The sequence below is a fragment of the Rhincodon typus genome, chromosome 9, assembly GCF_021869965.1.
Source record: "Rhincodon typus isolate 14 chromosome 9, sRhiTyp1.1, whole genome shotgun sequence".
Classification (NCBI taxonomy): Eukaryota; Metazoa; Chordata; class Chondrichthyes; order Orectolobiformes; family Rhincodontidae; genus Rhincodon; species Rhincodon typus.
Genome location: NC_063340.1, coordinates 1,694,167 through 1,720,080, shown reverse-complemented (window position 1 = coordinate 1,720,080; position 25,914 = coordinate 1,694,167). Strand labels below are relative to the sequence as shown.

The following is a 25,914-nucleotide window of genomic DNA, read 5'->3' as shown; positions in this document are numbered from 1 at the left end:
CTCCTCCTTTCTTTCTGAAGCCAATGATCAGTTCTTTAGTTTTGCCGACATTGAGAGAAAGATGTTGTTCTCATTGTACCACGTCACTGAGCCCTCTATCTCCCTTCTGTATTTTGACTCATTGTTAGATATCCGTCCCACTGCGGTGGTGTCATCAGTGAACTTGTCGGTGGCATTCATTTGGAATTTGGCAACAGAGTCGTGGCTGTACAGGGAGTACAGTAGGGGGCTGAGGACACATCCTTGTGGGGCTCCAGTGTTGAGTGTTATTGTGGAGGAGGGGCAGTTACCTATCCTCACTGATTGCAGTGAGGTCAGAAAGCTGAGGATCCAGTTGCAGAGGATGGAGCCAAGACCAAGGTCACAGAGTTTTGAGATCAGTCTGAAGGGGATAATGGTGTTGGAGGAGGAGCTGTAGTCAATGAGCAGGAGTCTGATGTAGGTGTCTTTGTTGTCCAGATTTTCCAGGGATGAATGCAGGGCTCTGGATATGGCATCCTCTGTGGGCCTGTTACATCGATAGGCAAATTACAGGGGATCGAGGCAGGCCGGGAGACTGGAGTTGATGGGGGCCATGACCAGCCTCTCGAAGCACTTCATGACGAATGAAGTTCGAGGCACATGGCATGTGTTTTCCTGGGTACGGGGAGGATGGTGGTCTTCTTGAAGCAGGTGGGGACTTTAGCTTATAGCGGGGAGAGGGTGAAGATGTCGGTGAATACCTCCGCTAGTTGGTCCACACAGGATCTGAGTGCTCGGCCGGGGACACCGTCCAGGCCCATCACTTTCCTTGGGTTAATTCCTGATTTCTGAAGCAGCGACAGAGGGAACAGGTGTGTTTGGGGCTGTTGGGGCAGGTGTCATCGTGCTGGTGGTATTCTGCTTAAACCGAATATAGAAAGCATTGAGCGTGTCAGGGAAGGATGTGTCATTGTCTATTATCTCACATGGTTTCATTCTGTATCTCGTGATGTTGTTTAGGCTTTGCCATAGGCAGCGGGAGTCTGTTTGGTAGGTCTGGGCCTCTAACTTGGTTCGGTACTGCCCCTTGGCCTCCCTGATGGCTTTGTGGAGGTCAAATTCACATCTGGGTTTTCTATATTGGTCTGGGTCACCCGACTTGATTGCTGCACGTCTGATCTTCAGTAGGAAGTGGATTTCCTGGTTTATCCAAGGTTTATGGTCGGGGAACACTCCGAATGACATCATTGGTATGCAGTCCCCCACACATTGGCTAATGAAGACCATGACGGTGTACTTGTCTAGGTTTTCCACTGAACACTTGAACAAAGTCCAGTCCACCGAGCCCCCAAGCTGTCCCGGAGATGGTCTTCTGCTGCTTCAGACCAGCACTGTACTTCTTTTTGTGAAGGATCCTCCCATTTCAGCCTCTGCCTGTTAGCTGGGAGGAGGAGCCCAGCGCTGGGTCTGATTTTCTGAAGTGTGGGCAGGGGCTGGAGTGATAGGCACCTCTGATGGTTGTGTAGCAGTGGCCCAGGATGTTCGGTCCCCTGGTGGGGCAGGAGATGGGTTGGTGGCACTTTGCCAGCATCCTCTTGAGGTTGGCTTGGTTGAAGCTGCTGGCCTCAATGAACAGGACCTCAGGGAATCTCATCTGTAGTGTTTGTGAGGGTGTAAAACACATCTAGGGCATTCTTCACATCCGCACGGGATGGGATATAGACTGCTGTTGGGATGGCGGAGGTGAACTCTCGTGGTAAGTAGTAGGGACAGCATTTCACTGTAAGGTATTCTAGGTCCAGGAAGCAATGGCTTACCAGGGTCACTTGATCTGAGCACCAGGAAGTGTAGATCAGGAAGCATACCCCACCACCTTTATGGAATTAGGACATATGGAATCAGTGGGTTTACACTGAGTCATGGATATGCTACACTGCTCTGTCCAATCTGAGCAAAACACTGAGTAGGTTCAATGAACTACTTTATCCAATTATCCCGTATCAGAGTTGTCAACAAATTGTAAGGTTCATTTCAGTTGTTTTTTTATTGCTGAGCTTCAACTTTTGTGCCCCACAGGTTTCTTGCTTTCCAGTTCCTGCTGCCAGTCCTACAGATCTCCCTGATCTGTCTCTGTATTGGACGTACTCCTGAGAATCTACCTGTTGCTGTGGTGAACAATGATACAGGACAACCTGCCCTGAGCGAGACCTTCCTGCTGCATTTTGACAACAAAACAATCGTCCAGGTCATTTCCATCTCACAACAGAAACAGGCCATTCAGCCCAACTGGTCTCTGCTGGTGTTTCTGCTTCACTCAAGCCCTTTCCCGCTGTCTCAGCATCTCCTCATCCTCCTCCCCTTCCCGCTCATGGGCTCACCCAGTGTCTGTACATTTCCCCTTAGATGCTCCACATGTGGGGTGGAAGCTCCACATTCTCCTCACTCTCTGGGGAAAGGAGTTTTGTCTGAATTCCACAGTTGGATCAATTAGCGATGATCTTGTATGGATGAAGAGTGAAGCAGTGTAGGCCGTTCACCACTCCTCCCCACATCCCCCAGCCTGCTCCATCACTCAATAAGATCTTGGCTGAAACAAAAATAGAAATTACTGGAAAAGCTCACTGAGAGGAGACAGATTTTAAAGAGACATGAGGGGAAAATGTTTTACACAGAGGGTGGTTCACATGTGGAATGAACCTCCTGAGGAAGTGGTAGATGCGGGTACAATTACAACATATAAAAGACATTTGGATAAGCACATGAATGGGAAAGTTTGGAGGGATATGGGCCAGGAGCAGGCAGGTGGGACTAGTTTAGTTTGGGATTATGTTTGGAACGGACTGGTTGGACTGAAGGGTGTGTTTCTGTGCTGTATGACTGTATGATTCTAGGTCTGGCAGCATCTGTGGGAAGAAAACAGAGATAACGTTTCTTGGCTGATCTCAGCTCCGCATTTCCAGCCTACTCCAATAACTGCTGGGTTCCGCATCAGTCAAACATCTATATCCGTCCATATGACCCCCCTCCACTACTGCCTGTTGTTCCACGGTCTCACATCCCTCTGAGTGAAAATATTTCTCCTCATCTCTGCCTTAGACTTGAGACCCCTTACTTTGAAACTGTGTCCCCTGGTTCTGGTCTTTGTCATTGGGGGAAATATCCTTTCAGTAACTGCCCTGTAATGCCCCCTCAGTAGGTTTCAATAAGGTCACCTTTCATTCTTCAAAATGTTCAACCATCTCCATCCAGGAAATCAGGTTGAGCGAACATTCTCTCAACTGGTTCTAATTCATTTACACCTTTTCTTAAATAAGGAGACCAAACTCTGTACAAATGTGAAACAAAGACAGAAATTGCTGGAAAAGCAATTCTCTCTGTGGAGAGAAATCAGAGTTAATGTTTCGGGTCGAGTGACCCTCCCTCAGAACTCCTTTTGGTTTTTATTGCACACAGATGTGGTCACCTGTATGCCCTGTGATAAAACATCCCTGTTTTTATATTCCATTCCCCTTACAACCATCAGCAACCTTCCATTTGCCTCCCGACCACAGGCTGTCACTGCAGGCTCATGTTTTCTGATTCACCCTGAGCTTTCAGCACCACAAAATGCCATTGCCTCTCTCCCATTTAAAGAATATACTACTTCTCTATTCTTCCCACCAAAGTGGATGAATTAATGTTTTTCCCACATTACACACCGTTTGGCAAGGTGCTAAAACTGATGATGGAACATTCAAGCCCAATTTAATTGACTGGAGCAGGGACAATGACAGGGTGGACACTGAGTGGTCAGGGAACCTGGGAGGATTGGGGGTAGGGGGTAACCGTCTTGACATAAGGGGGCAATCATTTTGCATTGAGATAAAGAGAAACTACATCACTCCAAGCATTGTGAATCTTTGCAATTCTCGAGCCCAGAGCATTGTGAAATTTCCATTGAGTGATCTGTGTAAGGCTAGGATAAGCTAATGTTTAGTCTCTCAGGGAGTCGAGGGACAGGGGAGCAAGCATGAAAGTGCAGTGGAAGCTGAAGGCCAGCATGATCGTATTAAATGTTGGAACAGGCTCTTGGGGCTGAATGGCCTCCTCCCATTCCTATATCTTATGTTATAAAGGAAGTGAAATAACTCCACAGAGGATGGTATCCCATCACCAAGTCACCTTTTATTTACACATGGACAGTCCTTGACATTGCCCCAGCTCCCTCAGAGCCAGCTTTCAGAGTGAGCAGAAGCTCTGACACTCCTATTCTTATCTGTCAGCCTGGGTTCCCTGATTGGACCCAATTAACAGCCCCATTCGGGGAACTCATATGCTCTGGGATCCACCTGGCTGACCTCGCTCCGATCACTACAGGAAGCATTTCAAACAAAAGGGTTTCAAAAAGAAGCCCAGTAATTGGCCAGATCTTTAAAAAGGGTTCTGGGCTCTGCTTTGGGGAACTGGTTGATTACAACATAAAAACAAAAAGAAGAAGAGCAGGAGGAGGCCATTCGACCCTTCAAGCATGCTCCACAGTCCAGTACCAGCATGGCTGATCTTCACCTTCAACTCTTAATGAGGCCAAAAGTTTTCTCTCTGAGAACCATGAGTTTTCGGAACTCCCTTCCTGAAAAGGTCTCTAACTTCAAATAATGCTGATCTTGTTAATGTTGATCTTGCCTGGAGTACATCCTGTGCAGTGTAACCTGTATGCCTTTACTCTGACCAAGATTGTTTTCACCCTATGATCTGTATGCGCTTGCTTACTATAATCTGCCTGCACTGCTCGCAAACAAAGTTTTTCACTGTATTTAGGTACACATGACAACGAATCAAATCAAATCAAGGTGGTGGATGCAGTACTTGAATATTTTTAAGAAGAGACAGATAAATTCTCGTTAAGCACGGGGGTGTAGGGGGACGTGGAAGGTTATTGGGGTAGGCAGGAAGGCAGATTTCTGATCACGATCATATCAACCCTCATCTTATTAACAGGGCCAGCATGATCAAGGGCTGATTGGCCATCTGCTGGTCCTTGTTCATTGTTTGTAATGGTGCAGGGTGAACATCACATGGACACACTCCTGTGTGACCTGTGTCTGTCTCATTGTCCAATTGATGCTCCATTGACTGGGCCTTCACACGGTGAGCAGATCCACACAGAAATCCCAGGATTTCTGAAACCCTTACACTTTGGTATTCATCTGGAAAAATGCAAACAAGTTCACCAGAGAAATGTTGTTACATATTCCACACTTTGACTTTGTGTCACAATGGAGTTACTTTGCTAGTTTTGTGTCAACAACGGTGGCCTGTATTAGTCATTTTGAAGGTCGTGCTTTCTCATGTATGACTGACTGTTTGTTCTATCTTACAGATTCACACAAACCAGTTAGATGCCATTGAGGGAATAATCGATGGGAAATACCGGGGTGCTATCGGCTTTGGAACAAACTTTACACAAGATCTTCTTTTAAGGTGAACTGCAATTGATAAGTGTTGTTTTATTTTGAGAAACTACATCGAATGGCTATCTCATGTTCATCCTTAGGATGAGGATATTGCTGGCAAGGCCAGTACTGTTGCCCATTCCTAATTGCCCCTTGAGACATTGGTGGTGAGCCACCTTCTTAAACGTAATTGAGTGTCTCACTTGGCCATTTCAGAGGGCATTTAAGAGGCAACCACATTGCTGTGGGTCTGGAGTCACGTGTAGGCCATTCAAAGTAAGAAAGGCAGATTTCCTTCCCTAAAGGACTTTGGTGAACCAGGTGGGTTTGTTTTTACAGTAATTTCACAGACACCATCATAGAGTCATAGAGATATACAGCACAGAAACAGACTCTTCGGTCCAACTCGTCCATGCCGACCAATCACAGAGAATTGATTTTATTTTGACGTATGAAGTTTCAAACATGGTTATGTTTTGAGGCTATCACCTTAATTTTAGGTAGAATGGAAGAATGAAGTGTATCTTGTGACTTGTTTTGAATGCATACTGACAAGAAACTTTAGGTGGCGTTTGGGAGTGGTGGGGAGGGGTAAATGTGCTGGTTTCATCACTGAGAAGGAACTTTAAGAATGGAGGCCAGGCCAACAGTACCGATGGTAGATGGATAGTTAGTTTCCAAGCCCCTGGAAGCTGTTGCAGCACAAGGCAGTTATAATTTCAACTGTTGATTTAATGGTAAGATGAAATTGAGTTAAGAGTTTTAAAAGATAGTGAACCAGTATTTCTACCTGGATACAAGGCCCATGTCATTCCTGTTGCCACGGAGGGGGCGTTGGGAAGGGAACAGGCTATAGAAAGTTCTTGGAGGACCATAGTTTTTAAAGTTTTCTTTAAACATAACTGAACCTCACATAAAGGTCAGTCTGCAAGACTTTGAGAGACAGAGGGAGCCTTTCTCTATTATTCACCAACCAGAATGCACGATCCAAGTGACAAAGGTCATGAAGTTTTAACTGAGACTGGAAGATTTGCCTAGCTTTGACTAGACAGAGAAATTTCCAGCTGGCCCTCACTGTGAAGTCAGGTAGGGGTTTAGAAGCTATATTTTTAGAAACATTTGAAAAAAGGAAACAAGCCATTGGGAGCTGAGAATACCTTTGAAGTGGTTCCTGCCGAAAAAAGAGCCTACTTAAGGCACATAATAAAGTACAGCAGCCAAAGCTGATTATTAGGCATTTTTAAATGTTAAATGTAGGTCTTTTCTGCAATCTAAGGAATAAGTTCCCTACGGAATAGTATTTAGATAATGTTGCTTTAAGTCTGTTCATTACAGTAAAAGTCTTGAAACTTGAAATCTTGTGTGATATCTTCAGTTGGTCACATGAATTGAGATATCTTTTTAAGAAACTATCAGTCTCTTTAGTGATTGTTACAATTCCAGATTTATTTTATCAACTACATTTCAATTTGAGATCTGCCTTGGTGGAATTTGTTCACATCATTAAATGCAGGCATTTAGATTGTTAGCCCAATAACATATAATCATTGTGCTATCATTTGTGATAGATTATCATGCAATAAGAATACATCAAACACCATTCTATCCTCGTCTTTCTGCAGTAATACACAAGTCTGATTTCCTTTTAGGGCAACTGAGAAGGTAGTGGATGAAAGAACGATTGATGGGGGTTCAGTCCATGTCTGGCTAGATATGACTAGTAAGTTTATGAAATCACTCTCCCTGTAAACTGGCAAAGGAAAATGTTTGATCTGTGTTGTAGATATATGTTTCATGGCTCATGTTATATTCGAGAGGTAATATTTAGTTCTGGGAAGATTATTGATGTGAAGGTAAGCATTATGATCACAGCTGGTTACCACTGGACACGTCAGATCTTAGACTAAAATCTGGCTTGATAAATCAGATTATTTTTCTCTATTTAATGAGGTGGTCTTTCACAGAAGGACAAATACTCAATCCCACAGCTTTGGTTTAAACAATAAAACAGACGTTTATTACACGAAGGAAATGAAACTAAATGATTTACATATAATACATGTTTAAAGATTTCAAAGCACGCAGTAAACTATAATCCCATTACTTCCAACAGCACTAATTTAATGCGCTCAAACACCAGCAAGAGTTCCCCACTCTATCACACAAATGATGTGACTTAGCTATGGCTTCAAATCTCGCTTTAGAGAATCTGATTGCCTCTTCCTTGAGCTTTCATATAACTGAGCGCAGACTTTCTCAGCTTCAAGTAACCTCCTCAGGGTTTTAATCAAAGACTTCTGGTTTGGAAAGTTTAAACTAAACTCCTTACACTGATGTAATCTATTTCTCAACAGTTCCAAACCATCTCAGAAGTAACTGCTTTACTTATTGATTTATTCAGCCAAACTGTCTGCAAACTTGCCAGGCTGAAACCCAAATGCTTTTCCAAATTATGGATGTTCCCCTTACAGAAAGAAGAAAAAGCAATCTCTGACCTTCTAAACTGAAAGTCTAATAGCCAACTGTTTACTTTTGTGCTCATGGAATCTCTTTCAATGTAAAACAAATTCCCATTAGTCTCCAAGAACTATCTCTCACAGACTGGTTTTAAAAATAAATCACCATGGCTACTGAAATATTTTAAAGTTAATTATTAAACCCCTTCATAAGTTGACATTCTGCCTCTATCAACTACACATTAAAATCCTGGTCCACTTTTCTCCTTGTCTTTGCAACTTGCAGCTTCGTATCTCAACATCAACATAAAGAGATGACCTGAAATACAAAATAATAATTAAAAACAAATAAAAAGGGACACTAATCCTGCTAAGACCATTTCCACCCTTCAGGTTAAGGATACATGTGTTTCAGTTATTGCTGTCAAATATCATGGCACCTTGCAACAAAAAAGGAAACTGCATTTTTAAGAACTTTAACGCGAGTGGTGGGTGCTGAAGGCACTTGACAAAGAGAGAAAAAGTAAAGAAATTTGAGCAGAACTCAATATCGAGCATAATCCACTGAGCAGATAAAGGACACTGAGAAAATTAAAGAGAAAGATGGGAATGGAGAATAAAATCCTGATACCAAAATGATGTGTCTCACAGAAAACTCTGGGATTACAGTAACGACTCTTCCCTTGGGAGAACAATCCAGTTAAAGCCAACCCAGGTAGAGTATGATTGAGAGGAGGTTTCTGTGGAGAAAGCTGAAAATTTTGCAAAGAAAATCGATGTTGACAGCATCAGCCTAGCAATGGCTGCTGTTTGTGGTTTTAATCGTGACATTAGCTCATCTACAAGCTGCCTTGTGGGACGGCCCATTACCAAAAGCTCAAGCCTGCATGACTGACATCAGCGTATTCAAGAATTTAATCAGGAATATCACCCCACTGAGATCTTTAACTAGACAAAGTCTTCTATGAAAAAAAGTAATCTTTTCCTTCTCAGTTTTGTTTCATGATGCACACAGACATTAAAAGAAAGCTCTATAATATGACCTATGATCATCAGCAGTTCATACAGATGATCACAGACAGTGAGATGGGTAGAGGGCCAATAGTGGTCAGGGGTTCCTCAGTGAGAGGAGTTGGCTGACACTTTTCCAGCCGTAGACATGACCCCAGAGTGGGGTGCACCCTCCCGGGTCCCCAGCCCCCACAGGGTCAAGGATGTCATGGAGCAGCTGCACAGGATTCTGAAGGAGGAGGGTGAACAGCCGGAGGGTGAACAGCCGGAGGCTGTGGTTCATATTGAGACCAATGACACAGGAAGAAAGAGGAGTGAGGTCCAGCAAGCAGCCTTTAGGGAGTTAGGGAGCAGGACTTCAAAGGGAATAATCTCCGGGGAGAGATGTCCAAGACATAAGGAAACCTGGACCGCAAGGGTCAAAAAGGTTAGGATTCAGAAAGAAAAAGCTTATGGCAGATACCGAGGGCTCAATGTGGAACAGTCCCTAGAGGCATCTAAAAAGTGAACAGGGCACACTTAGAAAGGAAAATACAAAAGCAAAGAGAGTGCATGAGAGAGCATGAGTGTAGAATAAGGCAAACCCAAAGGGGTTTCTTAGAAATTTAATGGATAAGAGAATAACTGGGACAAGAGTAGGACCCATTCGGGACTATAGAGGTAATGTGTGTGTGTATGGACCCAGAAGACATGAGCGCAGAACTCAATTAATACTTTGCCTCAGTCTTCACAATGGAAAAGGACAGTGCAGGTATAGACATCAGGATGGAGGACTGTGAAATATCAGAACATATTAAGAGTGTGTGTGAGAGAGAGAGAAATAGGACAGAGAGAGAGAGAGATAGAGAGAGAGAGAAAGAGATGGTACCAGTGGGTATAGCAACCGTAAAAATGGATAAATCTGTAGGCCCAGACGGGATGAATCTCAGCCTGTTGAGGGCAATGTCAGGAAGTTTCAAATCTTTTTTGTATTTTCCACGGGCGAGACGCTAGAGGATTGGAGAAATACTAACATTATCCCATTACTGAAAAAGGGAGGCAGAGAATTTATTGGTCTTTCTAATTATTGTATTTAAGACAAAGGCAGAAAGATTCTTGTTTAGCGGGGAATCGGGAGCTATCGGGGATAAGTGGGAATGTGGTATTCAAAACACAAACAAATCTCATTCACAGAATTGTTATAGAGCAGAACGAGGACATTTGGGTCATTGTCCTATTTCCCCTAATCCCTATTCTCCATTTCTACCCAAATAACGATCCAATTCCCTTGTGTATGTCTCAGTTGAACCTGTCTCCAGCACATTTCCAGGCAGTGCATTCCAGACCCTAACTACTCGCTGGGCGAAAAAGTCTTTCCTCACATCACCCTTGTCACCCTTGTACATCACTTTCAATCTCTGTTCCTCTGATGAACAGGAGCAGTGTCTGTCTATCTACTCTGTCCAGCCCCCTCGTGATTTTGGAAACCTCAGTTGACTGTGGAGAAGGCTTGAAGGGGCTGAAGAGCCCAATCCTGCTCCTAATTCCCAAGTTCTTGTGTAATGGTGTACTATGCTTTAAAACAATGAGGTAAGTTTTCAATTCTGACCCTCTATATTGAATCCCAGTACTTGTCTTACTAACCTCTATATTGTGCTGCTAAACACTCCAACAGATGTGGAGCTCATGTCCGCTGAATCTCTGCTCCAGATCTCTGAGGTTTCCTAAAATAAGGTTTGGTTCTACGACAAAAACCGAAAGAACTGCGATGCTGTAAATCAGGAACAAAAACAGAAGTTGCTGGAAAAGCACAGCGGGTCCGGCAGCATCTGTGAAGGAAAAACAGAGTTAATATTTTGGGTCTGATGACACTTATCCCCCGGTTCTGAGGAAGGGTCACCGGACCCGAATCGTTAACTCTGATTTTTTCTTCACCGATGCTGCCAGACTTGCTGAGCTTTTCCAGTAACTTCTATTTTTGTTCTGTGATCATATGCAAAGTCAGATTGCTGCAGTCCTGCAGACAAACTCCAGCGGTTGGAGAAGGCAGCTCCCCACCACCTTCTCAAGGAGCAACTAGGGCCAGGCAATAAATGCTGGGCCAAGCCAGTGACACCCCGCCCCCCAGTGTCATCAATAATTCATAAAGAAGTCAGACTGGCATCATCTATTCCTGCCTCAGACTGAGCAATGGTCAGAAAGAGCCACCAATATTGTAGTTGGTTGTTGATATACAGTAAAACAAGCTGCCAGAACATCCGTTGTGTTTAGTTGGGTGTTTATCTTATGGAGACAATTTGAGATGATGGGGAGCTGATTCACAAATTCTGTCCTGAGCTCTGCCTGTTTTTCCATCTGAGGCTGGAACTCAGTGTCACAGCCTGGCCTCAGCTTAAAGCTGCAAATGTCCAATTCTGCTATCCCTGGTCACTGGCCCATCCATCATAGAATGTGTTCTTATTCACTCACAGGATGTGAATGGTACTACTAAGGTCAATATTTAATACCCAATCCTTAATCGTGCTTAGGAAGGTGTGAGTGAGCTGCCTTCTGGAATGAGTGCCTTTGCCTGACCATTTCAGAGGGAGTGCTGTGGTGTGGGTCTGGAGTCACATGCAGGCCAGGCTGAGTACTGATGGAAGGCAGATTTGTTTCTCTATAGAAACTCTCAATGAATGACCTACCTTTGGGCTGCATCATCACAAACGCCAGGATATTGGGCAGAAACTGGTTATTTCTCTTTCCAATTCCAGAGTATTGCCTTGTTTTATTCACTGAGCCTTGTGACAATGCTATGAAAAATTCACAAAGCTAACACCCTCTAGAATCTAGCAGGTAGCCATATATCACAGTCAGTGAGGTCTTCCTGATGCACTGTTCCTTTCAAGAACATCCAGCGGAAGTGATGTGTTAGCGAGACTGTGCAAGACACCAGTTTACGGCAATTTCTTGTGTTTGCAGAATGGCTTTAATGTTGGACCTGATCCCAAGGCACATTGATAAGTTGGCACCAGATCACATAAGGAAATATTAGGACAACTGGATTTAAAAAGTGTTTTCAATGGGAAGAAAGAGATGGAGAGGTTTAAGGGGTTGGTGGGGGGAGGTAGTTCTGGAGCTTAAGGACCCAAACAGCAAAAGGAGTGGTTGCCAGATGAAATGGGTAACAGGGACTTTCTAATTCTGCGATCTCCTCAGCCTGACAAACCTCCAAACTGTGTGCTCCTCCATTTCTGGGCTGCTGTACATCCCTGAGCTGCTTGGGGCCCTGTGTTCAGGAGTTCCCTCCTTAAACCTCTCCATCTCTGTCTCTCTCTCTCTCTTTCTCTTCAACCAAGCTTTTGGTCACCTTGTGTCTCTTGGTGTGAGATTGAATTTGCTAGAGTCCTTGACCAATGGCTTGAGATGCTTCAGTCTGTTCAAGGCACTATAGAAATGCAAGTTTTAAGAAAGTGTTGTTTGATTAAAAGATGAAATGTGTCCTATTAGTTTCATAGTTTTGTACTTCTGTTTGTGAAAGCAGTTGTAGTTGAAATAGAATTAATATGTCGATGTGCTGATTTACTTTTAGACCAGGAAATTGCATTCACCATCAAACTAAAGGTGCAAGAAGCATTTGAGGTACTTTTCAAAAAACCATCATTAAGTTATCACAACTTTCAGTACCTGGTTTGACCGCCCACTTTACATTGTCTGCCTGATCTTTTACCATAGGGGTTTGTTAAGGAGGTCCTGGGAAAGGCTTCATACCTGTTCTCTCCTCCCAGTGAAGGTAAGGAACATGATTTGTCATTGAAATACTTGCTAATATTTAACTAAGACCAAAGCGAGCCTCGGACACAATATAATTAAGTATGAGCTATCACTGATTGATGATGCTCAGGTCCCTGAATTGCTAATTTTATATTTTAAATCATCAGACATAGGAACAGGAGTAGGCCAGTTGGCCCATTGAGTCTGTTCCACCATTTGTTGAGATCGTGGCTGATCTGATTATCCTCATCTCCACTTTCTTGCCTTTTCCCCATAACCCTCCATTCCCCTTCCCAATTAAAAACCTGTCTCTCTCAGCATTGTATCCTTGCAATGGATTTCCATAGCCATCAATTTCACACGGGATTGGGAGTATCTTGTGGTTGAATCCGTTTATACTTTTCTGCAAACTTTGGTGCAGCCACAGGGAGAGCTTGGTGCTGCTCACTTCCAGCTGGTACTTTGGTCACGAGCTCTCGATGTTTGCAGGTCAGTATTTTCTTGTCACTGGATACTGTTCTTTTATTTCTCATTGTGAGCGCCAATCGCAGTGACATAGAACCTCACTTTCTCACTTGCCCCTGTTCCTACCACATGGTGTCCCAAGGTCAACGGGGCATCCAGAGGTAAGGAGGGCATCCAGAGGTAAGAAGGTTGTCCAGAGGTAAGGAGGGTGTCCCAAGGTAAGGAGGCTGTCCTGAGGTAAGGAGGGTGTCCTGAGGTAAGGAGGGTGTCCTGTGGTCAAGAGGTATCAGTCCTTACCGACAGTTATTACTCAGTCCTTAATGACAGTTATTACTCAGTCCTCTCTAGCAGTTATTATCCAGTCCTTATTAGATGTTATTACTGAATCCTCACATGCATTTTTTACTCAGTCCTTACTGGTAATTGTTACTCACTCCTTACAGTCAGTTATTACTCAGCCCTTACTGACGGTTATTATTCAGTCCTCACTGGTGGTTATTACTCACTCCTTACAGGCAGTTATTACTCACTCCTTACAGGCAGTTGTTGCTCAGTCCTTATTGGTGTTTATTACTCAGTCCTTGCTTGACATTATTACTCAGTCCTTACTGGCAGTTATTACTCAGTCCTTGCTGGCAATTACTTCTTAATCCTTACTGGGGGGTTATTACTCAGTCTTTACTGGCAGTTAGTATTCTGTCTTTACTGATAGTTTGATCTCTCTTTCATTCTTGGCCCAGGGCACAGAGCCCAGTGGTGGTTCCATGAGAGTCGTGTAGGTTAAACCCACAGTCAGTGCAGGCCATCAGCTCAACCTGAGACACTATGTATTACTCTGTATTATTACTGTCACCAACCCACTGCACCACGGGAGGGCTATAGAATTAACCACATTCTGATTTCTGACAGAGAGACTAAACCTACTCAGTAAATAATCCCTTGTATATTCCTCTTCCTCCTCCTTCACAGCATTGTATATTACACAGTATGATAGTATCTTTGTTGGAGGCATAAAGGTTTAGTTTCTGATGTTAGCAGAGTCGGTTAATTATTTGGACGTTGGATTTGAAGCTCAGAGTTCAATGTGAGGTAATGAGTGATTATAAATAAATACGTCCTTAATAACTCCATTGTTTTGGTGTAGTTTGAAGAGTCAATTTGTGGGAATAAACATCCTGATTTTACAACATTCATTGTTCCTGGGACAATCTTAAGGTGAAGTATAAAATCGATCTTGTTAATAAAGCCCAGTTTACAGTTATTTTTCTCAAATAGAACAACAGAATATTCACACACTGTCTAATACTCTGATGGTAATCAGCTTTAATAAACTCACAGCAAATCAATGGGGCATGAATTCAATCAATTAACAAATCATAATTTCATTGATCTAGTGCCTGACTGAATCTGTTAAGACCCTGAATATTTCACACTAGAATGAGGGTGTTGTTTTTGAGAAGCGATTACAATTTCTTTCTCTTCTGCTTCATCATTTGCTGATTTTTGATATTTTAGGGATTTGCAATTTCTAGAAGAGAACTGTTTGTGTCAGTGAAACTGAACCCCCTCCAGAAACCCTTGTTACCAATAGCCCCTTCCACACCCTTGTCACTGATACACCCTGAAGTATCCCCATCCCTAATGGCCCTGTCCCTAACAACCTCCCGTCCCCAATAACCTGTGTCCCTAATGCCCCCTGTGATATCCCCTGTCACTATTTCACTGGGTAACATCCCTGTTCCGCTTTGACAAAGATACAGCACCAAACCGCGCGCCTGCAGCATTGTACATTCAGAGTGTTTTAGAGCAATAAAAACCGACAGAACCGCGGATGCTGTAAATCAGAAACAAAACCAGAAATTGCTGGAAAAACTCAGCAGGTCTGTGGAGAAAGAAATCGGAGTTAATGTTTCGGGTTGAGTGACGCTTTCTAGAAGGATGTTGACCATTCCCTCTGTCACTAATGGCTGTATCGTAGATATCAGCATCAGGAAGGGCGTTCTAACAAAGCTTTCTTTGGAAATCTTCACAGCATCACTTTTTTCTTGGCCCTGGGTTTGACGGCTCTCTCGTTTGTCATCGAAAAGCGGGAGGGCTTGCTGGACAGAAACTGGGCTGCAGGTTGGTGTGACACGATTATTGTGGCAAATTACTTTAACCTCTTAAGGAAATAAGAGCACTCTTTGTGAATCCTCCAACTACATCAATCATCAAATGAAACTGACTGGCTGTGAATATTCAGTTCTGGTCAGGGGTCTGTACTGGTAAAGTAATTCTCCACAGCCAAACCATATCGTAACCTTTCTGTGCAACTCACCTCTGACTATAACAAAGCAAGTTCTCATTGGCTGTGCTGTCCTTTCTTGTCACAGTCATGTTCCTGAATAAATATTGTGTTACCTAGTCTGTCACTGTAGGTAACAGTGGGGTGAATGATACATTGATGAAGATATCCCCACTGGGGGAGACAGCAGGGTAGCTAAACCAGAGTAAACCAGAGACCCAGGTGAATGACCTGGAGACAAGTTCAAATCCCACCCCAGGAGCAAATGGAAATTAAATTTAACTAACAAAATGTGGAATTGAAAGATGGTTTTAGTGATGGTACCATGAAACTATCAGCAATTGTCAGAAAAACTCACATGCTTCACCCATGTCCTTTAGGGTGGGAAATCTGCCATCCTTACCCAGTCTGGCCTACACATGACTCCAGACCCACAGCAATGTGGTTGTTTCCTAACTGCCCGCTGAAATGGCTGAGCAAGGACACTCAGTGTGTTATCCTTAGTTCGCGATGGGCACCAACTGTTGGCCTCACTCTTGGAAGAACAAAGAAAAAAAAAGAATGAGAATGTGGGTGCTGCAGACTTCACAATAAATCGTTCTTGTTCAAAATATAATCCTGAAATTAAATCAGTCCACTTTCACAGACTGAGCAATGGAAAGGATCTATGTTAGAAATGTGTAAGTTATTAAACCAAACTTGCTAAACTCCGAATAAAGCTGGCCCCCAGCTGCAGCTTGTTCTACTCTGCTACTTCTCCAGGTGACAGCACTGGCACCTAATGGAGTTTCCCACCTCTCTCAGTATGTGGCACTGGGTACATGGAGTGTTGGAGGTTACCTCACTGTCAACAGTCCTCCTTTGACTTTGCTTTGTCTGGGAACTACCTTGTGATTGGTGGTGGGTGATATACCCTTAGATTATCGACAGAAGAGGCTCTGCCTTAGACAACAAGAAAATCTATTGCACGATGACAATACATACAATGATTTTGGATCAGGCATAACAATAGCAACTAAGGAACTGGGTCAGGTACATCTGTTCCCTCTGTACAATAGTTGGAGCCAAGGCAACATGAACATTAACCCCTTCAGAACCATTACCTTAGACAACATCCACAGATCCCTTTCTGTTTAAATAATCCAGATTTACAGTTTGAGGGAATCATGAAGGTTTTATCAATAGCAGAGAATTCCACTGACACCAGTTAACCCTTTGGCTGCATACAGGAACACATGAGGATGAATTCTTGAGATGGATGAAACCAGGTACAAGTATTAGAGATAGCAAGAACTGCCGATGCTGGAGTCAGAGATGACACAGTGTGGAGCTGGAGGAACACAGCAGGCCAGGCAGCATCAGAGGAGCAGGAAAGCTGACGTTTCAGGTCGGGACCCTCTGATGCTGCCTGGCCTGCTGTGCTCCTCCAGCTCCATAAAAGTATTAGAGTTCTAACTTTTAAAGAAGGTGCTGTTGATACATTGGATATTTGTGAGGGAAGGTTTGAGAACATGACAAGGTTATATTAAAAACAGAGATAGTAGGAACTGCAGATGCTGGAGAATCTGAGATAACAAGGTGTAGAGCTGGATGAACACTGCAGGCCAAGCAGCATCAGAGGAGCAGGAAGGCTGACGTTTCGGGCCTAGACCATTTCATATCTTATATTGAAAACAGCAAGTCTGAGGGGAGAACTGGACATTGTATGATTGCGTTTGTTTCGTGCAGTAAAATCTTCCATATTATTCCATATATGATAGTATCATTTTAACAAAATTTGGATCAATTCTGCTTTTGTGTGTGAATTTTGTTTGTATATTCTTTATTTGTTGCGTTTTTTTTATTCAGGCGTGAATTCCCTGGAGCTGATATTGGCTCACACCTTTTCCCACCTCCTGACAATGATTGTTCAGATAACATTGTTACTCATCTTTACATTCCTTGTTTTCAAGGTCAGTTCTTGGCTTTTCTCCTGAAATTGTTACATGGGATATTGTTGAATAGTCTGCCAACAAACTGAACAGCCAGCAGCTTAGTCGAGTACCATTGAGATAAATGTTGTGGCCAAGCAGTTAAATTATAGCCTGCAGCATACTGCATCTCTAACGTGGGTCCATTACAGGCAGAATTAAGGGAATTGATAAATGGGGAGTAGAAAGATGTGTCAATTTCACTGAAGTAGATCCAAGAAATCTCCCAGAATTAGAGATACAAGTGGCTGGACAGGACATTGGTTAGGGCACTTTTGGAATACTGCGTTCAATTCTGGTCTCCCTGCTATAGGAAGGATGCTGTGAAACTTGAAAGGGCTCAGAAAAGATTCATAAGGATGTTGCCAGGGTTTAAGGGTTTGAGCTATAGGGAGAGGCTGAACAGGCTGGGGCTATTTTCCCTGGAGCGTTGGAGGCTGAAGGGTGACCTTATAGAGATTTATAAAATCATGAGGGACATGGCTAGGGTAAATCGACAAGGTCTTTTCCCTGGGGTGGGGGAATCCAAAACTAGAGGCCATAGGTTTTAAACGAAAGGGGAAAGATGTAAAAAGGACCTAAGGAGCAACTTTTTCATGCAGAGGGTGGTGCGTGTATGGAATAAGATGTCAGAGGAATTGGTGGAGGCTGGTACAATTACAGCATTTAAAAGGCATCTGGATGGGTACATGAATAGGAAGGGTTTAGAGGTATATGAGCCAAATGCTGGCAAATGGGACTAGATTAATTTAGGATATCTGATCGGCATGGACAAGTTGGATTGAAGAGTCTGTGCTGTACAGTTCTATGACTCTATGACTTGGGAGATTGAGGAGTTACAGGAAGTTATTGTCAGTAAGAAGGTGGTGTTGGAGAAGTTAATGAGGTCAGAGTTTGATAAGTCCCCAGACCCGGATGATCTATACCTCAGAGTGTTGAAGGAGGTGGCTGTAGGGATAGTTAGCGTTGAAGGAGGTGGCTGTAGGGATAGTTAGTGTTGAAGGAGGTGGCTGTAGAAATAGTTAGTGTTGAAGGAGGTGGCTGTAGGGATAGTTAGTGTTGAAGGAGGTAGCTATAAGGATAGTTAGTGTTGAAGGAGGTAGCTGTAGGGATAGTTAGTGTTGAAGGAGGTGGCTGTAGGGATAGTTAGTGTTGAAGGAGGTAGCTGTAGGGATAGTTAGTGTTGAAGGAGGTGGCTGTAGGAATAGTTAGTGTTGAAGGAGGTAGCTGTAGAAATAGTTAGTGTTGAAGGAGGTGGCTGTAGGGATAGTTGATGCATTGGTGATCATCTTCCAAAATTCCACAGATCCTGAAATAACTCCTGCAGATTGAAAGCTCGCTTTTATTTAAGAAGGGAGTGAAAGATAAAACAGGGAACTGCAAAGAACCCTGTGTGTCCTTGTCAATAAATCACTGAAGGCTAACTTACAGGGGCAGCAAGGTATAAGGAAGGTTAATAGAACATTAGTTTGGTTAGACTGCACCTGGATTCCTGTGTGCAGTTTTGGTCTCCCTTTATCTCAGGAACAATATTATTGCCATAGAGGGAGAGGAGCAAAACACTTGTCCCCAGGATGGCAGGACTGTCCTGTGAAGAGAGAGCTTTGTCAAACTGGGCCTGGATTCTCTACAGTTCCAAAGAATGAGAGGAGATCTCATTGAAAGTTACAAAATACTTAAAAGTCATGGACAGGGCAAATGCAGGCAAGACAGTTCCCTGACCGGGGAGTCTAGAACCAGGGGCACAATTTAAAAATAAAGGGAACCCACTGAGGACTGAGATGAGAAAAAAAGTCTGTTAAGTCAGAGGGTTGTGAATCATTGAGTTTGTTATCCCCAAAGAGTTTAAAGTATAGATGACAGATTTCTAAATACTGACAATGTAAAGGGATATGGAGATAGTGTGGGGAAAAGCCAATGATGTTCATAATCAGCTATGATCTGGTACAGTAGAGCAGACTTGATGGACTGAATGGCTTACTTGTGCTCTTGTGTTCCTATGTGCCTAAGTCATCAAAATGTATGGACCCACAGATTAGGTGCATGAAATAAAATAAAGAACTGCAGATGTTGAAGATCTGAAACAAAAACAGAAAGTGCTGAAGAAGCATACTGAACTCAAAACGTTAACTCTGTTTCTCTCTCCACAGACGCAGCCAGACCTGCTGAGCTTCTCCAGCAATTTCTGATTTTGAATAAGGAACAGGAGTGGGCCATTCGGCCCCTCAAGCCTGCACCACTATTCAATAAGATCTAGGCTGATGTAATTCTAAGCTCAAATCCACTCCCCAGCCTAACCCTGCAATAACCTTTCACCTATTTGCTTAACAAGACTCTATCTACCTCTACCTTAAAAATATTCACTCACTGGACATCCACTGTCTTTGAGGAAGAGAGTTCCAAAGACTTGAGACTCTCAGAGAGAAAACAATTCTCGTCATCCCCGTTTTAAATGGACAAACCCTGATTTTTAAACAGTGACCCCTTATTCTCGGTTTTCCCACAGGAGGAAACATCCTGTCCCCATGTACTCAGTCAAAACCTCTCCGGATCCTGTATACTTCAATCAAGTCACCTCTCAATCCTTTAAACTCCAGCAGATAAAGGCCGAGCCTGCTTAACCTTTCCTCGTAAGACAATCTGCTCATTCCAAATATCAAGCTGGCTTTCCCCATCTAGGCTCCCCTTACTCATTTAACTTTTCCAGTGTATATGTAGGTTACAGTCACTCCCTAAGTATTGCCATACCTTTCTGTCAGCTTCACATCCTTTCTTTCTTTCTTTATATTTCCCCCTATAGTGTGGTTATTGTTCGAGGGCCTGCACTGCACTCCCACAAGTGACTTCTTCCCTTTCGTCATTTCTCATCTCTACACAAACAATTTCCACGTCCTGGTTTCCAAAAGTTACCTCATCCTGTGCTCACTCTACCATTCACTAACAAAAGCTACCCCTCCACCTTCTCTCACTCCCACCTTTAGTGGCGCTCAGAGCTGGGGCAGGTGAATGCGAGAGTGGGAGAGTCGTTGCCTTGGTGGCGGGTGGGTCCAGTAGCGGGGATAGAGTGAGAGTGAAGAATCAGAAAGAGGGATAATGCTGGTGCTTATCCTGCAGAGAATGAAAAAGGTCATTGACCAGGGCTAGGCCTTCCTCCAAATGGCTACATTGGGCCAGGGTGTGGCATCAGGGTATCCTCAGCTGTTCCTAGGGGTGGGGGGGCGGGAAAGAGGAGAGTCCTCCTCTGCAGTACCCCATCCAGCAGGAGCTCCAGGACCCTGCCCCCAAAGCCGGGCACTATTTCCCCCGTGTTTCCCATGATCGGGGCAGATGTCAGGGCAGCGCTGGGCAGCCCCCGATTGACAGTGCCTGCCCAAGCTTATAAAGATGATGCTGGCACTAGGGATACCAGCTGTTTCACAAGTTTCTGGTGAGTGGTGAGTTGCTCCAGGAACACCGTGTGATAAAGTGAGGACAGAACCAGGCATGAGGGACATCATTGAGTTGTTAATGAGGCAATATCAGTAGAACTCACTCGGCTTGCAATTAGAAACCCACCATAAAAACTCAACACAATGCGCACTTAGCAAAAAAAAGCTTAAGAATCTGTCGACAGAAGCCGAGTGAAACCTATCAATCCTCCTCGAGGGCCTGGAGAAACTAGTGAACACAAAGAATTGAGGTAAATGACCCTGTCATTTATTGAGTCATCCTGGATGCCTGGGAGTCAGAATTCTGGGCTTAAAGCCACCTCCAACTGTTCCACAGTTTCACAAATTCATTGCTTAACTTTGAGTGAGTGTGACACTCATTACAGGTTCTGCAAAACCGGATAAATTCACAGAGAAAACCTTGCTTTTTGTTGCAAACTTTGCAGAGATATGTTCTTGCACCTTTGTGACTAATGCTGCGTAACTCCAACAAATTAGAAACTAAAACAGAACTGCTGGAGAAACTCAGCAGGTCTGGCACAACTGTGGAAAGAAAGCAGAGATAATGTTCTGGGTCCAGTGACCCTTCTTCACAACATTTCTGTTCTGAACAGAACAGTACAGTTCTTCAGAACATCAATTTCTATTTTTATTTCTGACTTACAGCATCCGTAGTTCTTTGGTTTATTTTCCAACAAATATAGGTTGTATTTCCAAATTAACAACAAATAACTTTTGAACTTGGCATATTTTGGAACAGGTGATTATTGAAGTTAGGGTTTCTTTGTTTAACCTGGCCCTCAGTTGAAGTTGAGAGCATGTTGTAGACATGTTTAATCAACATATGATAGGAATTAATTTTCAATTTGCACTTGAAGATCAGAGTAGCTTTGAGCACAAACCACCACTTATACAGAAAACTGTTTTACATCATTGGATCATTCTAATCAAATGTATGGAAAAAATCTAAAAGGCATGTAAATGATTTTTAAAAATTTGTTCATGGGACGTGGGCATTACTAGTGGGCCCAGCATTTATTGCCCATCCTTAGTTGCTCCTTGAGAAGGTGGTGGTGAGCTGCCTCCTTAAACCACTGCAGTCCATGTGCTGTAGGTAGACCCACAATGCCCTTAGGGAGGGAATTCCAGGATTTTGATCCGGCGACAGTGAAGGAATGGCGATATATTTCCAAGTCAGGATGGTGAGTGGCTTGGAGGAGAACTTGCAGGGGGTGGTGTTCCCATGTATTTGCTGCTGTTGTCCCTTTGGATGGAAGTGGTTGTGGGTTTGGAAGGTGCTGTCTGAGGATCTTTGGCGAATTTCTGCAGAGCATCTTGTAGATAGTACACACTGCTGCTACTGAGCGTCGGTGGTGGAGGAAGTGAATGTTTATATATAAACGTTCTGGTTCTCTGTTTTAAAAGAGGTGTGCAAATAGAAATTACCTGAACAAATTAAATTTTAACCACATGTCCTTCCACAGGTTCCCAATGAAGGCTCCTTGTTTCTGATAGTAATCCTGGTCTTAATGCAAGGCATCACTGGAATGGCCTTGGGGCTTGTCATCTCGGCTTCATTTGATGATGAGCAGTCAGCAGCCCAGCTTTCCCTAGGTATCTTCTACCCTTGTATTGTTCTGAGTGGTAAGTGAGGTTTAACAGGACAACAACTTGCATTTAAATAACTGCTTTCACGTAATGAAATATATGAAGGTGTTGCGAGGAGCGATCATAAAACAAAATTTGACTTTAAGCCACAAAAAAGTGAGATTACGTGGATGACCACCCGCTTGGTCAAAGAGGTAGGGTTAGTAAGAAACAACATTGGCATGTGGAGAGCTTTAGGGACAGGATCCTACAGCTGACAGCAAGGCCACAGATGGTGGGCCAATTCAAAGTTGGAGTGGTCAAGAAGCTCATACTGGTGAGATCCTGGAGAGGCTGGCGGAGGTGGCAGAGATAGGGAGGGAATGTAGGGGCTGGAGGGGGTGACGGAGATAGGGAGGGGGTGTAGGGGCTGGAGGAGGTGGCGGAGATAGGGAGGGGGTGTAGGGGCTGGAGGAGATGGCAGAGGTAGGGAGGGGGGTGTAGGGGCTGGAGGAGGTGGCGGAGATAGGGAGGAAGTGTAGGGGCTGGAAGATGAGAATTTTAAAATCAAGGTGCTGATCAAGTGGTGGCCAACATAGACCAGTGAACACAAGACTGATGGGGGGAAACGGGAGTAGCTGCAGTTTCGACAATGGGCTAACATAAATAAATGTTATTGAATAAAATCAGTTTTCGCATTATTCGATTTGGTGAGAAAGATAACATTCCAGCCTTTAATTAAGGAATGCCTGGAGATAATGGTGTGCTGTTATCCAGAGTCACTTCAGTCTCATAATCCCGCTTTCAGTGAGGATGGGGACCATCTAATTCAGTTTGTGAAGACATTGTGTGACCTTCACTAGGCCACGCAGCTGTATCCTCTCCAGCCTGTCATCACCCGTGTGTCTAAGGTCCGAGAGTTGCCTCTTCCTGAGAGTCTCCATGACTTCCTGCTTTGCGCAGTGTTCCTATATATTCCCATTTAGCTTTCCTGTTGTGTAACTCTTTGCAATCGAAATAATCCTCACAGCAACACGATGACATCTTATTTCCCAGGAAGTTTTTTTCCTATGGAATTCTAACAAACTGAACAGGAAGTTTGACAACACGTTCAGTTCGAAGCAGATGGCGAAGTTCCTGAACTGATTTTCCTCTTGTGATCTTTCTCCAAATCCACTTTGAAAGTTCTTATTGAACCTGCCTCTGGGGCCCTTCCAGGCAGCACTGTCTGAATCACAGCAGGGTCCTGTGTAAAATAATCTCCAGCTCACTCTTCCCAGTATGGCACCCAGGCGTAGTGAAGGCTGAATCATAGGAACCTATCAAATGCCAAGTTTGGCTTCACCAAGCTGTGTTGTTGTTTCACTTTCAGGAATCGTTTGGCCCATTGAAAGTATCCCGTATCCCCTGAGGTACGTTAGTTTTATTTTGCCACAAACATATGCATCAGAAGCGCTCCGAGGTATAATTGATCGAGGTAAGGGAGCATTTTCGACCGTTTCAAAACACAACTTGCATTCATGTGAACAAATTAGTCTTCTGGAAGCTAATTTATGATTCAAGTTAATGGTAACTTTGCAACACAATTATTGCAAATTGCTAAAACAATTGACCTAACTGTGTTTCTACATTACACTGTAATCTGTCCAGTCAGGGTTTGGCAATTTTCTGGATTATGGGATGATGCTGGGGTACAAACCCCTGAGTGCACAAACCAGAACGCACCGTAAACATAAATATTTCACTGACATCTAAAACAATGTTTTTTGAAATAGTTTTATGCAATAAAACACCGTCTCCCATGTGTCCCAAAGTCCACGACTGCCCACATCCCACAAAATGAATAAATAAAGAAAAATTCTGCAAGTTGTTTGTATTTGTTGTAACATTCTCCAGATAACTGGTGTTTCTGAACAATTGATTTCTGGACTGAAGAGGTTAATGATCTATATTCTAATCTCTGTCGGACACTTTCTTCAATGTTAACAATGAAAATTGGATTTTTCATTCCATTTCATTTGACAACTATATGCAAGTTGTAATTTTTTTTCCTTTAGTCATTCACAAGATGCAGTCATCGCTGGCTAGGCAGCATTTATTGCCCATCCCTAATTGCCCAGAAGGCACTTCAGAGTCAACCACATTGCTGTGGGTCTGGAGTCACATGTAGACCAGACCAGGTAAGGATGGCATTTCCTTCCCTCAAGGACATTAGTGAACCAGATGGGTTTTTCCAACAATCAGCAATGGATTCATGGTCATCATTAAATTCCTGATTTTCCTAAATTCAGCTTCCACCAGCTGCCATGGTGGGATTCAAACTCAGGTTTGCAGAACATTACCTGGGTCCCTGGATTAACAATGCAGCAACAATACCACTGGGCCATTGCTTCCCCTGTGGGATGAAGGTTGTTTTTCTGTAGCATTTTCTGACAGATATAGTATTGGCGATTCTGGGTTAGTACTCAGCTTCATGATTTTTTATTTAAGATTGCTCCACTATTTATTGATGCAATTGACCACTGTCAATTTCACACTTCCATTGCAGCAAAAACAAACCATCACGTTGGAAAAGTGGTTCAACCCTGGTATAACAACAAGAAAACAGGTCTTGCATCACACCCTGCAGATGTCTCAAAGTGCTTTAGGGTCGCTGTTGTAATGTAGGAAATTCAGATGCCAGTTTACACACAACAAGATCCCAGAAAACATCAGTGAGCAGTTAATGACTTAATCATCCATTTCAGCAGCTGATTATTCCCCAGGTCTGCTCCAGATCTGAGGATCTGGGCCTTGTCAAAACTCAGTGAGTTGCTGTTGGCAAAAGGTGAGCGAAAAGAAATCAAGATTTTTTTTGCTGAAATACTTGTTTACAAAGGAAAAGAAATATGCATTTATATAGCACCTTCCAGCACCTCGGGCTACTCTAAGGTGCTTTACATTCAATGAAGGACATCTGAAGTGTAGTCACTATTTTGAAGCAGGAAGCTTGACAGCCAGGCTTTGCACAGCAAGATCCCACAATCAGCAATGTGATGGTAACCAGATAAATTGTTGAGGTGAGCTGGGTTGAAGGATATTACTTGGCCAGGACGTGGGGCAGAAATTTCTTGCTCTTCCTCAAAATAGTGCTGTGGGGTATCTCCCGCCCACATGCAAAGGCAGAAAGGATTGTTGTTGGACATCACAGGGTGAAGGATGCTGTCCCCAGACAGTGCAGCACCTTCTCAGTCTGGGTTAGGTGTCAGCTCATTGAGGGACTGCTCTGTGAATCGCTCTGTACTCCCACCCTCAAACCGCAACCACCCCCCCCACACACACAAACACACCTACACACACACACACACACACACACACACACACACACACACACACACACACACACACACACACACACACACACATATACACACACACACCCTCACACACACACACACACACACACACCCACACCCACACACCCCCCCCACACACACCCCTCATACATACACAGAGAGAGACACACACACACCTACATATACACACATGCGCGCGCGCACAGACACACACACACACACACACTTAAATACACACACACACCTACATACA

At 43.7% G+C, this 25,914-nt stretch overlaps 1 protein-coding gene across 1 annotated transcript in view; it reads left to right on the top strand.

The window, feature by feature from the left end:
- Window positions 1-25,914, top strand: part of abch1 (ATP-binding cassette, sub-family H, member 1) — a 60,921-nt gene that overhangs the window by 27,597 nt on the left and 7,410 nt on the right. Inside the window, 11 exon segments of the mRNA XM_020520723.2 lie at window positions 2,038-2,206; window positions 5,321-5,421; window positions 7,043-7,113; window positions 12,411-12,460; window positions 12,554-12,598; window positions 12,600-12,611; window positions 14,202-14,272; window positions 15,090-15,178; window positions 17,190-17,293; window positions 22,224-22,383; window positions 23,699-23,803. Of these exon segments, the coding sequence (XP_020376312.2) occupies window positions 2,038-2,206; window positions 5,321-5,421; window positions 7,043-7,113; window positions 12,411-12,460; window positions 12,554-12,598; window positions 12,600-12,611; window positions 14,202-14,272; window positions 15,090-15,178; window positions 17,190-17,293; window positions 22,224-22,383; window positions 23,699-23,803 (977 nt within the window).